Source organism: Gadus chalcogrammus, chromosome 23 (assembly GCF_026213295.1).
Source record: "Gadus chalcogrammus isolate NIFS_2021 chromosome 23, NIFS_Gcha_1.0, whole genome shotgun sequence".
Lineage (NCBI taxonomy): Eukaryota > Metazoa > Chordata > Actinopteri > Gadiformes > Gadidae > Gadus > Gadus chalcogrammus.
Genome location: NC_079434.1, coordinates 18,722,526 through 18,736,678, shown reverse-complemented (window position 1 = coordinate 18,736,678; position 14,153 = coordinate 18,722,526). Strand labels below are relative to the sequence as shown.

Here is a 14,153-nt window from a genome sequence, read left to right as displayed (position 1 = left end):
GAGCTGTTAATGACCTTAAAGCCCCTCCAGGTCCCCTTAGAAGACTTACGCACTTTTTACTGCGACATTAGTGTGTTTTTGTTATGTATGGACGGTGTGCGTGTGTGTGTGTTATCCAGTAATAACACATTAACATAAAGTCCTCACAACAGTTTGTATTGTTCACTGATTGCAGAATACATTATTTTATATTATCTAGAAAACTTCTTAAATTGTCATGGTATGAGTGGCTAGTCGTGGTGACATCTCTCTCTCTCTCTCTCTCTCTCTCTCTCTCTCTCTCTCTCTCTCTCTCTCTCTCTCTCTCTCTCTCTCTCTCTCTCTCTCTCTCTCTCTCTCTCTCTCTCTCTCTCTCTCTCACACACACACATATATCCCTCTCTCTCTTTCTCTCTCAATTTATAATTCAATTCAAAAAAGCTTTATTGGCATGAGAAATAAACATTTACATTGCCAAAGCAGGTAAACAATAAAGAGGTCAAAGTATAAAACGTAAAATACAAAATAGATAAACATATTGTTCTCTCTCTCTCTCTCTCTCTCTCTCTCTCTCTCTCTCTCTCTCTCTCTCTCTCTCTCTCTCTCTCTCACACACACACACATATATCCCTCTCTCTCTTTCTCTCTCAATTTATAATTCAATTCAAAAAAGCTTTATTGGCATGAGAAATAAACATTTACATTGCCAAAGCAGGTAAACAATAAAGAGGTCAAAGTATAAAACGTAAAATACAAAATAGATAAACATATTGTTCTCTCCCCCTCTCTCTCTCTCTCTCTCTCTCTCTCTCTCTCTCTCTCTCTCTTTCTCTCCCTCTCTCTCTCTCTCTCTCTCTCTCTCTCTCTCTCTCTCTCTCTCTCTCGCTCTCTCTCTCGCTCTCTCTCTCCTCCCTCTCTCTGCAGCCGTCCTCCTCCTCACCGTACGTGACGTCGTTTCCTCTGTCCAACATGGCGCAGGCAGGTTGTTAACGGCCATCGAAGGGATTTACCCCACCTTACGTGTGTATCTATGTGTGTGTGTTAGGGGCATTGATCCAGGCGTGCCGGTCTCGTAGCTCGGTGCAGACCCCGGTCCAGACCCCGGGACAGCCTCACGGTTCCGCCCCGGTCTCGGTGCGACATGTATGAGGGCAAAAAGACGAACATGTTCCTCACCCGGGCTCTGGAGAAGATCCTAGCCGACAAGGAGGTCAAAAAGGCTCACCACTCCCAGCTCCGGAAAGCCTGCGAGGTGGCATTGGGTGAGTTACATCATATATATGATATATATCATGTTTCTATGGCTGGTATTGTTCCGGTTCTGGCCTCGCTGGTTTGGACACGTCATGCCCGGACTGCTGCTCCGCTCCTCGGCTACAATGTCGCAGCGGCACGGTGCTATGCCCTGTGATACGGGGCATCTAGCCCGGTTCAAAACCCTTGCAAAAACCCAGGATTTTGTTAGTTTGAACTGTCCATGACGATCCACAAGGACGAGCAGGGTTCGGGTTTGGATCCTGGTCTGTGTGGAAACCATCCCCCTGAAAACACGGAAATGGTGCAAAACGGGTGGGTGGTGAGCCGGAGACTCTCCCCGGTGGACAGGCCGGGAAGAGATAAAGTTAGGCCGGAAAACAATGCGTGTCATCGGGCTAGTGGATTTATTTAAATATTCCGTTGATTGATGCTTCTTAAAATACTTATTGGTTATGAGGCGATGGCCCGGTGTCTCTTCCTGGGGGGATAGGTGTCTCTGGTTGGGAGTGACAGGGGTCTCTGGAGGGGCTAGTGTATTGAGGACATATTGCCTAGTCATGTCTACTGTTTCCCTGTCTCTTCCTGGGCCTCTATGAAGGTTTAAACTCTAAATATCGTACGGTGGTGACATTTGATAGCTGTCACTTCATGGCAGGTGTATTACAAACAAAAAGTTACTTCCTACTTACATCGTAGTCTCTCTCTCTCTCTCTCTCTCTAACGAGATTGATTGACATGGAAAATAAGCATTGCTATTGATATCCATAGGTATATTCTCTGTTTGTGAGTTTGTGAGTTCACAACGTGCATGCACATGCCTCCATATTTAATGAACAGGTTGTTAGTAAAAGCTCAGATTGTGAGCTTCTTCATACACAAGTCGTGCTCTGTTTCCACACGAGGACCTGTTGTGTGGCCAGATCCTTGACCGGTAACTGGCCTGTTTGGGTCTGTTTTGCTATGGGAGTAATTTGACACTCCCAGAGAACAACGGCGGTCTGCCAGAGCCCTCTGATGCCATCTCAGCGCTAGCAGTCGTTAGGGAAGTTAAAGGCTTCAAGGCAATCCCCGTGCTCCCAGTCTGTCTGTCTGTGCTCCCAGTCTGTCTGTCTGTGCTCCCAGTCTGTCTGTCTGTGCTCCCAGTCTGTCTGTCTGTGCTCCCTGTCTGTCTGTCTGTGCTCCCAGTCTGTCTGTCTGTGCTCCCAGTCTGTCTGTCTGTGCCTTCCCAGTCTGTCTGTCTGTGCCCTCCCAGTCTGTCTGTCTGTCTGTCTGTCTGTGCCCTCCCAGTCTGTCTGTCTGTGCTCCCAGTCTGTCTGTCTGTGCCTTCCCAGTCTGTCTGTCTGTGCCCTCCCAGTCTGTCTGTCTGTCTGTCTGTGCCCTCCCAGTCTGTCTGTCTGTGCTCCCAGTCTGTCTGTCTGTCTGTGCTCCCAGTCTGTCTGTCTGTGCTCCCAGTCTGCCTGTCTGTGCTCCCAGTCTGTCTGTCTGTGCTCCCAGTCTGTCTGTCTGTCTGTCTGTGCTCCCAGTCTGTCTGTCTGTGCTCCCAGTCTGTCTGTCTGTGCTCTCCCAGTCTGTCTGTCTGTGCTCCCAGTCTGTCTGTCTGTGCTCTCCCAGTCTGTCTGTCTGTGCTCCCAGTCTGTCGGTCTGTCTGTCTGTCTGTGCTCCCAGTCTGTCTGTCTGTGCTCCCAGTCTGTCTGTCTGTCTGTCTGTCTGTCTGTCTGTGCTCCCAGTCTGTCTGTCTGTGCTCCCAGTCTGTCTGTCTGTCTGTCTGTGCTCCCAGTTTGCCTGTATCCTCTCTATGCGTCTCTCCACTCCACTGCGAGGAGACTGGAGGAGACGCAGGGTGTAGAAGGTTAGGCGAGGACACTCTTGGAAGCGTCGAGGCTCTTTGTGGAGTTCGCTTAACACGCAGGATTAGTGAGGCACGCGCTAGTTGGCCGAGTCTGCGAGGCCGCAACACAATCCCCGGCTATACACTTACCTCCTTCAGGGATTGTTGTCCCTATCTCGCAAGATAAGGCGCACCTACAACACGGAAACGTAATCCCCCCAGGCGTGTATTTATCGCAGACGACGCTGAATATTCTTTGTGGTGTTGTTGTTTTTTGGTTCCACTCGTTCACTTGTGATGACACGTGCGGTTCATCCTGAGACGAGGCGCAGGAGCAGGGGCGACTCCCGCACGGTCGCCTGCGTATCAAAACAACTGGGTGACCCAGTACACTGCGTTACGTAACCTCCTTGGAGTGTGTGTGCACGGAGCTCAGAGCCATCTCCAAGAGAGGGGGAGAGAGATGGAGATGGAGGTGGTGGTGGTGGGTAGAGAGGGTGATGGGGGAGGAGAGTGAGATAGAGGGAGGGAGGGAGGGAGGGAAAGGGGGAGAGAGTGAGAGCATGTCAGTGCCGCCGCTGTCCTGTCCACTGGCATTGTGAGTCCTTGTCACAGTAGTCCACTAGTCCAGCCGTGAACTGACATTTCTGTTTTAGTTTTTGTTAAAGCAGCCAGATTTGTAATACGCCTCTGTTACAAAGAGAAACCTTGAGACAGACCTGAGTCATTGATTCGATTTTTGTGCCTGTTTGGTCACCACGTTTAAAATAACTTCACATTTAAATCACCACAGTATTTGCTCCACAGTGCTCGACTGAAATATCTATTGGACGATACTATCGGCTTATTTGGTTCCTGAGTGCTATTGGTTGTCGGTGGAATTTCCACGGATAAAGTGCTCTTAATAGCACAAGAAACAGCATAATTTGGAGGCTTAATACCACCAGATTATTTTAAAGTGTCAGGGTTCTCCAAAGATTGTATGGTCCTTTACATTCTTTACCGTTCCAACACGGTCCTTTATTGCTCCCCGACGGTCAAGCTATTATGATATAAACTATAAAGAAATGCATAAATATTTTTTTTTTTATTTTACAGGGGACATTTTTCAAACTGACTAGTTTTATTTATTTAAGGGGCCTTTTATCTTTTTGACTTTTATTTAATATTTCCAAATGTATTTATTTCAGGGGGCTCATATTTCGTCTCGCCACATTCCTTCCACAGCTCTTTTCATTTCCGTTTGCAATACTCAAGTTCGCCCAGCTCACATATCTCAGACCGAAGCACCACGGTCACACACGGCTGTCTGTAGTGTGAAAGATCTGGCCAGTTTCCAGAGGAGGAGGCGTGGACAATCAGACGGTTGAGTCGTCATGGGTGTACCCCCGCATGGGCCCCAGACCCCCTGACCTCACGGCGAGGCCAGACCCATCCTTCAGACCAGTTGTTTAACGGTGTGTGTAATGCCGAAGTCGGACCGACTTTAATAGTCACCTAGCGGGCATCAGACCGAGCCGCCGTATTTACAGGTAGAGCAGAAGACTGTCTGATGTAGTCCGCCGGCCTCTGGGTCCCCCAGGTTGTCATGTGGGTTTCCGGTTCAAATCCGCCGCCCCGCTAGTAGTAGACGTGTGCATGGCAGTACCACGAATCTATTGTGAGGTGTAGGCTGTGTTGGTTGGCTGAAAAGGCCTGGACCAGAGATGGGAGGGGTCAGGGGGCATCGGGGGGTGCGAGATGATGAGGATGATGATGATGATGATGATGACGGGAGGGGTCAGTGGTCTACATTCTGACTCCCAACCGTGACCCTCCTCCTCAGTCGATGTGACATTCCATGGCGCGGGTCCGTCCACCGGAGAGTACCAGTTGAATTCCACACATTTCTCTGCTTTCGTACATTTCTTTCCTTCAGATAGACGAGGGGAGGACGAGGAGGAGGAGGAAGACGCGGCGATGTGGGGAGCGCCATACACATGACCCGGGGTCATGTCATCCTCTGTTGTTTATCTTATGAGATCACGGAGAGAGCTTGTTCTAGTGTCCTGAAGAAAGCGCGGCCGTACCATGGCACAAATGATAAGAGTGCACGTCTGAGGGCAAACGGAGAAATATGAAAAGGTCCCCTCTGGCAGCACTACTCTTCCTGAGGAACAGTGGCAGAAAGGCCATTTTGTGTATTGCCTGTCGTGCTTTGATGTTTCTGGCAAGTGGACGGTCTTCTTTGGTTTTTTAAAAGCCCTATTTCCGTCCCTTTCTGATCTGCGAAGTTAATGTGGCTCTACCGCAGATGTTATGGTTGGGGGGGGGAGGATAATTTACTAAGTGCAGCAGGGATGTGACCTGAGATAGGATAGTGTGGTAGCTTAAGGTGGTCAACTCCACTGCCAAAAGATACTGGGTTTGATCCCCAGTCTCCCTCCTTAGGAGAGACGCCTGATTCTTGCTGCTCCTTAAAAGATTGCCTAAGCCCCTCCCCTTCCTGTAGACAACCATTGGGCCTTTTTTTGGTAAGAATGTGTACGGTGGTCAAATGCAAGGGATAGATAATCTTTTGATCCATTTGATTTGTGGCATGAATTCCAGATTTGATGTTTTCACGCAGTTTGGAGAATAACTGTCAAAAGTATAATGTGAACCATATTACTGTGAAAACACGTAAATAGAAAGTGTAAGTACCCCGAATTCACATGAGGGATTCTCTCTCCATAAGCTGCCAAGCTCCCCAGAGCCGCGAAAGGTAACGTGACGCGATGTCTGTGTTTGCATTTTCGTACGGGATGCAGTCAGACAAGCAACTGATGTTGATCGTTCGTTCGCTTGCTGGATGATAAGAGTAGCAGGATACTTTCGAGAAACACTTCAGGTTAGCCACTTGTTATGTTTGGGATGTTTATCCTGCGAAGTGCACTGAGTGCTTTCACACAAACCCAAATTATACACTTTTTGCTACAAACTGTGACTTTCCTGACTTGCAAAGTAGTTTTTTTAAATCAACAAACATCTGTGTAATTCACACACCAAGGACAAAGGATTATTCTCTGGCCGTGGTCCACCCTACATATTTATCCTGGATCATGGTCCATCGGGAGGGACTTGGCGTCTCTATACCATGGGATCCACTGTAGCGTTGGATAAGGCGCCGTCTTCTAAATGATTCAATACAGTAGACCAGGTCTGAGCACTGGGGTTATGTGTCGGCCGTGGGATCATGTGACCCAGGATCAAGTCCTATCTCTGTTGCTGACATCTCACCTGATCCAGGATCAGGTCCTATCTCTGTTGCTGAGGTCCCACCTGACCCAGGAACAGGCAGTATCTCTGGTACTGGAGTACCACCTGAGACACGATCAGGGGGTATCTCTGGTGCTTTGGTACCTCGGCATTAAACAGGAAGGGCAGCATCTTCAAATCCGGTTGCGCAGACGTTCCCTGTGACATTTCCTTGGTTCTTATTGCTCCACCTCGACCTGTGCACTTGTGTTCCTTGGTGCCTGGCTGCTGCTAAGGGCAAAAAGCAAGACAAATAAAAGCTCCGGTCTGTTTGAAAAAGAGCTGGACACACAGTTTTTCTTAGCTGTACAAAGAGGCAGAGTCGGTCATCAGTTATTCACTGGAATGTAGTCTCAGAGCCTTTAGTGGAGCTAATGGTTGCATGAGGATGTTGAAGCCTGTATGTAAATGTATCGCTAAACCTTCCAACCGTCATTTGAGTCCTTCTGCTCATTGAGGGCTGCTTTGTTTGTTTGGAGGAAGGGGGGAGTGGTCTTTCACCTGTGGCTGGTTCCTTGGCTGGCGATTGAAATTGGAGGCCTTTTTTGTTTGCATATTTCCTCTAGCCACTGGACTCCTGTTGTTCAAAGAGAAAAAGATGTATGGGGAAAGTCAAGTTGCATGAAGATGTCTCTGATGTCGTAAGTTATTCAGAGTCAGTTGGTGTGGTTCTTGAAACAGGTTTCAGAAGCATAAAGTGAACACAATGTTATCTAAACATCAAGTGTAATCAGTTTAAAGGTCAAGCCCATTCTTGTAGTTCTTGAATTTTCTGTACTGCACACGTTCTCCCAGATGCTTTGCTAGCCCCATATACATGTCCGATGCAATACAGAGGCACATGGACCATACCGGTGAAACTAATAATACACCTTCAGTGTGACTCTTGTCAGACTCTTCTCAATGTTGACATATTTTGTTTGTAACGTGCAGACAAAGATCTGTCCGTTTCAAAGTGGCTTTCGAAACCATCTCAACATTTACTTGAGATAACCAACCCAGTTGTAGCATATTTTTGAGGATTACATTTCAACCGCGTGGACAACTAAGTTGGACCGATTTGAACACGTTATAGGAAGTTAGATTTGCACTTGGCTTTGATGCAAAGCAAGTGATTTTCTGCTTCCTGTTTTTACTGTACTCTGTCTCTGAACTCCATCCAAGCTGGCCGGGGGGGGTCTCAGCTGTTGAAGACCCTGGCATGGAGGGACAGAAATAAAAACCCTGTCACTGATGCCAATGTGTTGGTTGAGGTTTGGTGGTACAGAAAAAGGCACTTCTGGTCATTAAACACAAATAAACACATGCTTGCGGTTGCCGCGGTTAATGTAGGCTTCCGCCAACAGCGCTTGCCTGCCCATGATACACAGCGTGGGTTCAGTCTTTTCAATTAAAGGTCCAGTGATTCGAATTTAGTAGCAGCTAGAAGTTAGAGTACAGGTTTCAACCAACTGAACGACCCCCTCCCCCCCCCCCCAATCCCTCGAAAGACTACGGTGGCCTGCACTAGCCTAGCCTATATTGCACACGTTTTGCAAAAAAAACACAATTATAATCGCACCATGGTTGATTTTTGATGGACCTAGCCTGCAAAAAAATCTGTTTAACCCATCACGATCTTTTCACCCTGGACACTAGACGTTGTAGGACAAGGGGGAGGTAGCTTCTCAAAACAGTCCTTTATTGCATCCATAGTGGGGAACTGCATTCATGGACCTATAATGATGGCTATCTGTTATATGTATCGATTATTCATATAGATAGGAGTCAGAGCTACAAGGCTTACAAGCCAGTGTTTACTTGCAATGTGATACGTGAATATAGGTTGGTTTTAAAAACATGAAAAATAATACAGACTCCCCGTCTTCAAGCGCCCTGTAGATCAGTGTTTCTCCCCTCATGCATCAGCAGCTGTCTAATCAGAGTGCTTCCCCCCTCTGTTGCCCATTGAGGAAGGAGGAAGTGTGACTAATAGTTGGCAAAGGATGGCGCTGCAGCAGTTGTAGAGGACATGTCCACTGAGTCCAATGCTAGTTGGAGAGGTTGGCTCTAATACAGGATTGACTTCTCTCCAGGCTGTTCTGGAGGTCCAATGTTTTATAGATGATTCAATGTTTTACATCCTTTTTAAAAAATATATGTATCCCCAAAGGGCGCTCATTAGACCAGACATCTGTAGAAGTGTGTTTTGGAGGTCTGACACTCGCTCTGTTTTACTTTATAGTTATATAGCATGTGTCATGTCAGTCACATTTCACTCATCTGACGTCAATGCTAATCTATGGCGATTTCAATAATGTTAATTAAAAATCCCGTCCTATAACTGATATATTCTTCAAATCATAAATGCTGACGGGCCCGTATCTCAGCAGGCCAATTAGTGCCCTTACGTTATCAATGTATAGGCCCTTCTTTAATAATAATATCCTGTATCTTGCACATATAAATGTTATGAATAGCGTTCCACGGAATTGCATACACGCAAGTCCACTTAACGTGGAATAGCGGGCTTGATCGGCTATATAGGTCGGCTTAGCTCAGGAGGTAGAGCAGATGTCTTTTAACCGAAAGGTTGCTAGTTCAATCCCCGGCTCCTCCTAGCTGAGTGTCGATGTGTCCCTGAGCAAGACACTTAACCCTCACTGCTCCTGACGAGCTGGCTGTCGCCTTGCATGGTTGACTCTGCCGTCGGTGTGTCAATGTGTGTATTAACCGATGTAAGTCGCTTTGGATAAAAGCGTCTGCCAAATGCCCTAATTGTAATGATGCCTTAGTGTGAATCAGGTGTCGTGGATGTCTTATTTTGGTCCAGTCCACGTTGCCTGTGATAGTTTTGCATTCCCGCTATCTGTGTCTACCCCGGGCCTGACGCAGAAATGAGGAGTGTGTGAATCGGTGTGTCCCTGTATTCTCGAGGGGCACATTAACCGTGGCTGACCAGCAGGTTCCCTGATACAGCGTTTTAGGTTACGAGGAGCCAAGAACACCATCACACCAAACGCAACTTATTTAATCAGTTGTGGAATATGACCTCCTTCATTATGTTCAGATGCACCACAAGGCTTGGTAGCTTATCTGCCCTTCCTGGCGTCACAGCGAGCAGGGACGTTGCTGCTTAATGAATTACAGCACCGAGGAGAGAAATGGATCATGAAACCCATCCAGCCCTCTCTCCATCCACATTGTCCGCCGTTTGTGTTCTTCTGAGTCTGGCAGCAGACAGACAGATAGGCTGCGCCAGGGAAGGACTTGAAAAGACAGGAAATAGATAATTCATCTTTTTCATAGAAGCCAAATAGTGATGGAAAGCATATTCTTACGTAAGAGGGCCTGGTTGTATAGGGTAGCGGTTGGTTCTGGGTTCAGAGCCCGGTGTCCGTAGTCTACAGTAGCGGTCCTTTGAGTAAACACCGTAAATCACTTTGGATTAAAGAGGCAGTAAGATTAATGGTCGGTCTGTATACATTTGTTTGCCGTAGCATGGTATTGAGAAGGCTGTAATCATGAAGGCCACCTTTTGTCTTTTCTTTAAGGCTGATGGGGTTCGGCTTTGTAAATCCTGTCTTCCTTTTCCTTTTTAATTTGTGCAGCACTGCACCGACCCTGGACCAAACACACCACTTTTGGGATAGGAAACCCGCGTCCTAGTACACTGAGAATGTAATGAAGTCTCATTAAAGTCTCATTATGTTTTCAGCAGCTGAAGGTTCAGTAAGTGTGGCCTTGCAGTCTCCGTGCGTGTTGTTTTGGTTTTGCCTATCACCTACCCAAAGAAAACGCTTCTTTAACTCAGCCTTGAGAGCTGAGGAATAAACAAAAAAAAGCATTCTGATTTGGCAGAGGATTAGGCAAGTGAGAATGGCTGCCTTGGACCCCCCACACACACACAAACACGTGTGCACTACGCAAACACACACACACAGTCACACAGTCACACACAAACACAGACACACACACACACACGTGTACACACACACACACGTGTACACCCACACACTCACATGTGTACACACACGTGCACACACACGTGCACACACTCACTTGTACACACACACACACACACACACACCCACTCGGACACACTCACTCTCGGGTAGCCCAGACAACCTCTGGCAGTATTTCCGACCTCCCCTCCCAACGTAATTACTGCTGTGCAGCCTCCCTTTCTTGGGGGACAATGGAGATGTCAGGGGTCCCATCCTTCTCAGGCTTCGCACGGTGCCCACGCCGCCCGCCGGCTATCGGTGTTTGGTAAGAGGTCCGCAGCGACACCCACACACAACGATCCCCCCCCCCCCCCCCCACCCCACCACCATCACCCCACCCCGTTAAGCTCAGTCAGGCTTTCTAGTCAGGCGGCCGGATATGGCTGGGGGAGTCTTTCTTTCCACCAGACGCTTGCGTTGCTACGCTGAGCAGGCAGGAGGATTACTTTAAGATCCACCTTGGTTTAGTCTTCGTGGGTACACACGCCGGCCATGTGTACGGCAGGCCGTGGGCTTTTGACGTCCTGTGGTATTGTGAGGCGTTTCTCACAGGGGGGGGGGGGCCCAACCTCAACCTCAACCTCAACCTCAACCTCAACCTCAAGCCGGTCGGGAGACTTGTTGTCTTCCTCTGTGGGATGTTTTGGAAAGAGATCGGCCTGTGCACAAACCCGACCCGGCCACGCCCAAGGTTTCAACCTTTTGTGCCTTTATGGGCACTTAGGCTGGCTGGCTGGCAGGCTGCCTAACTGGTTGGATTGCTAGTGGGTGGACTGGGTGACTGGGCAGGGTAGAGTGTGGTGCATGTTGTGTTACTGGTGAATGTTGTGTTACTGGCGAATGTTGTGTTACTGGCGAATGTTGTGGTACTGGTGAATGGTGTGTGACTGGTGAATGGTGTGTGACTGGTGTGTTAGTGGTGCATGTTGTGTGAGTGGTGCATGTTGTGTTTGTGGTGCATGTTGTGTGAGTGGTGCATGTTGTGTTTGTGGTGAATGCTGCATGGGGCCGTGGTAAATGCAGATGAGCGGGGAGCTGTTTGAAGTGGTAATGGGCGCCATGGCTCCCCTGTCTTCAGCCTCTCACTCCTGGGATGGATGCCGGGCGAGTCATCGACCCAGAACCCCTGTGTGTAAGGGGTCTGGGGGGGGGGCTGTGGTCTGGGGGTCTTTTTCTGTCTTTCATTTTGTCTTGCTTCGTTCCCTCCTTCCTTCCCACCATCTCTCTTTCATCCCTTTAGTCCTTCATTTCTTCCCTCCTCGTTCCTTGCCTCCTTCCCTCCATCATTCCTTCGTTCCTTTATTCCGTGCCTCCTTCCCTCCTTCATTCCCTGCCTCCTTCCCTCCTGGGTGGTCCTGCAGTCCTGTAGTTAGTGCTAATATCCCCGTCCTCTGTATGTGTGCTGATACCGTCGCCTCGTGTGCCCCTTCTCTCCTCCTCTGCGGTCTGCCTGTTTGTCTGGCTGCTCGACTCCCGTTTGCTCCTCAGGTTCTGCCTGCTGTAGCCTGACGCAGCGGTCTGCTAGCTAGCCGCCGCTGCTCTGGTGCTAGTCTGTACGACGTTGATGGCCTGCCTGTTGTGATTGTATCTAAGTAAAGTGTATCTCAAAACCTTTTGACAATCTTAGGCCCCTTCCCCCTCCCTGAAGAGGCCTTGCCTGTTGCCAGACTGCGGTTGTAAATAAGAGTTTGTTCTTAATGACTTGCCTCGTTGAATAAATCATAGATGAAAAAAAATCATTCATTTGCATTAGTCCAACTACGTTAGTTAGTTAAAGGAGCGGAGAGTTTGGACGGCTTTCTGCTTCCTCTGCAAAGTGTTTCCGTTGTTGTTCTGCCAGCGCCTCGTTCAGCCTCAGAGGAGGAGGCGCGTTAGGGCTGATTCATACTGGATCCATCCTCTGACTACGGAATATCATAAATAATGGCAGGCGGCCCATCGGCAGTCAGCAGGGCCTGCCGCCATCTCCTAAATGTGGACGCCGTCAGGCGAGTGTCCAAGAACAACTCAAAGACGAGAATCCTTTGCCTCTTCTCCAAGCATCTCTTTTGTTTACTCAGCATCCCTGGTTATAAATATTCAAATGACGTGTTAACTTTTAACCCTGACACACAACCCTTGTGTGTGCGTATGCATGCAGTGCGTCACACAGATGCTGTGCTTCTTTTTGTTAGCCACGTGCCGTCCCATGCTACGCGGCACTGAACCACGTTAGAGGTTATTGACCCAACGTTGCATTCCTCACATAACACACACGGCGTCCTAGGCTGGGCGCTGCTCAGCTAGCCTCCAGTCAAACACCTGACAGTCGGGAGGCTAGCTGGGCTAGCTGAGTAGCAGCTAGCCTCTCCTCCAACACCTGACCATCAGGAGGCTAGCTGGGCTAGCTGAGTAGCAGCTAGCCTTCCCTCACCCACCTGACAGTCAGGAGCCTGTCTTGGCTAGCTGCTGCCCGGCTAGCCTCCCCTCACACACCTGGCAGTCAGGAGGCTAGCTGGGCTAGCTGCTGCCCGGCTAGCCTCCACTCACACACCTGGCAGTCAGGAGGCTAGCTGGGCTAGCTGAGTAGCAGCTAGCCTCCACTCACACACCTGACAGTCAGGAGGCTAGCTGGGCTAGCTGCTGCCCGGCTAGCCTTCCCTCACCCACCTGGCAGTCCGCAGGCTAGCTGGGCTAGCTGCTGCCCGGCTAGCCTCCCCTCACACACCTGGCATTCAGGAGGCTAGCTGGGCTAGCCGCACAGTCAGGAGCCTGTCTGGGCTAGCGGCTGCCCTTCTGACGGTGCGTCCTGTTGACTGTCTTGAGTGCTGCGTTGTCTTGAGTGCCACGTTGTCGGAAACCCGTGCATGGTGCCTGTGAGCAGCTGTAGTCAGCACTAGGGAGGGGGGGAGAGAGGCAGATCTATTAGAGGGAGGGGGAGAGAGAGGTCCAGATGTATTAGAAGGGGGGGAGAGAGGCAAAAGTATAAGAGGGCGAGGGAGAGAGAGAGACAGATGTGTTGGAGGGAGGGGGAGAGAGAGAGGGAGAAGGGGGAGAGAGAGAGAGAGCGGGAGGCGGATGTATTGGAGGGAGGGGGAGATAGAGCTGGAGTAGTAATTCAAGATGGCAGGTAAGGTTAGTAGTTCCGATTTTCTTTCATATTTTTTTTCCAATATATTTTGTGTCTGCAAGAATCCTATCAAATATTTTCCGGGCCAAAGCACAAATGTGTGTTCAAATGGGACCAATGAAATTGAAATGCGACGAATGACTTTAAAATGTGACCACCCCTCTTCACACACAGTGGACCGGCTTCTAACTTTTCTGTTCATTTCTGGCGTGGCCGGCTCAGAGTACAATAGAGGTCTGTGGTTATAAATGGATCCTTCACTGGGCTGTTCTGAGCTGGAGCAGGAGCCAAACTAGTTTGAGTAACCGTTGTTACTACTAGTCAAACTACTTAGTGCTGCTCAGCCCCATGACAAGTGTGGGTGTGCGTGTGCGTGTGCGTGTGTGCGTGCGTGTGTGTGTGTGTGTGTGTGTGAGAGACACACGCCCGGGGCGTGTGCAGGGCTTGTCATCTGATGCTCCCCAAGGTTTTACTGCTGCTTACCCTCAGAACAACAGAACCTCCTCCCCATGGGACCTCTGTACCACAAAGACGTCGTCTACACACTCAGAGAGAGACACACACACTGAACTGTAACACACTGGTTCCGTCGTGGAGACCTGTCCCTCCCGGCGCCCGGCGACTCAGAGCCGAGCGCCCGGCCTGGGCCTTTCTGTACTGCTGCTCTCCCCTCCTGGCGGGGGATGATTTCCCAGCAGTCCCCTGACCTGGGCTCATG

General features: G+C 49.3%; 1 protein-coding gene across 2 annotated transcripts in view; it reads left to right on the top strand.

Moving 5' to 3' along the window:
* Positions 1–935: 935 nt before the first annotated feature.
* Positions 936–14,153, top strand: part of LOC130377426 (brefeldin A-inhibited guanine nucleotide-exchange protein 1-like) — a 40,567-nt gene continuing 27,349 nt past the window's right edge. For both annotated transcript variants that reach the window (XM_056584562.1, XM_056584560.1), the window contains exon 1: positions 936–1,241. In XM_056584562.1, coding sequence (XP_056440537.1) covers positions 1,121–1,241 — 121 coding nt within the window. In that variant the 5' untranslated portion in view covers positions 936–1,120. The remainder of the gene's footprint in view (positions 1,242–14,153) is intronic.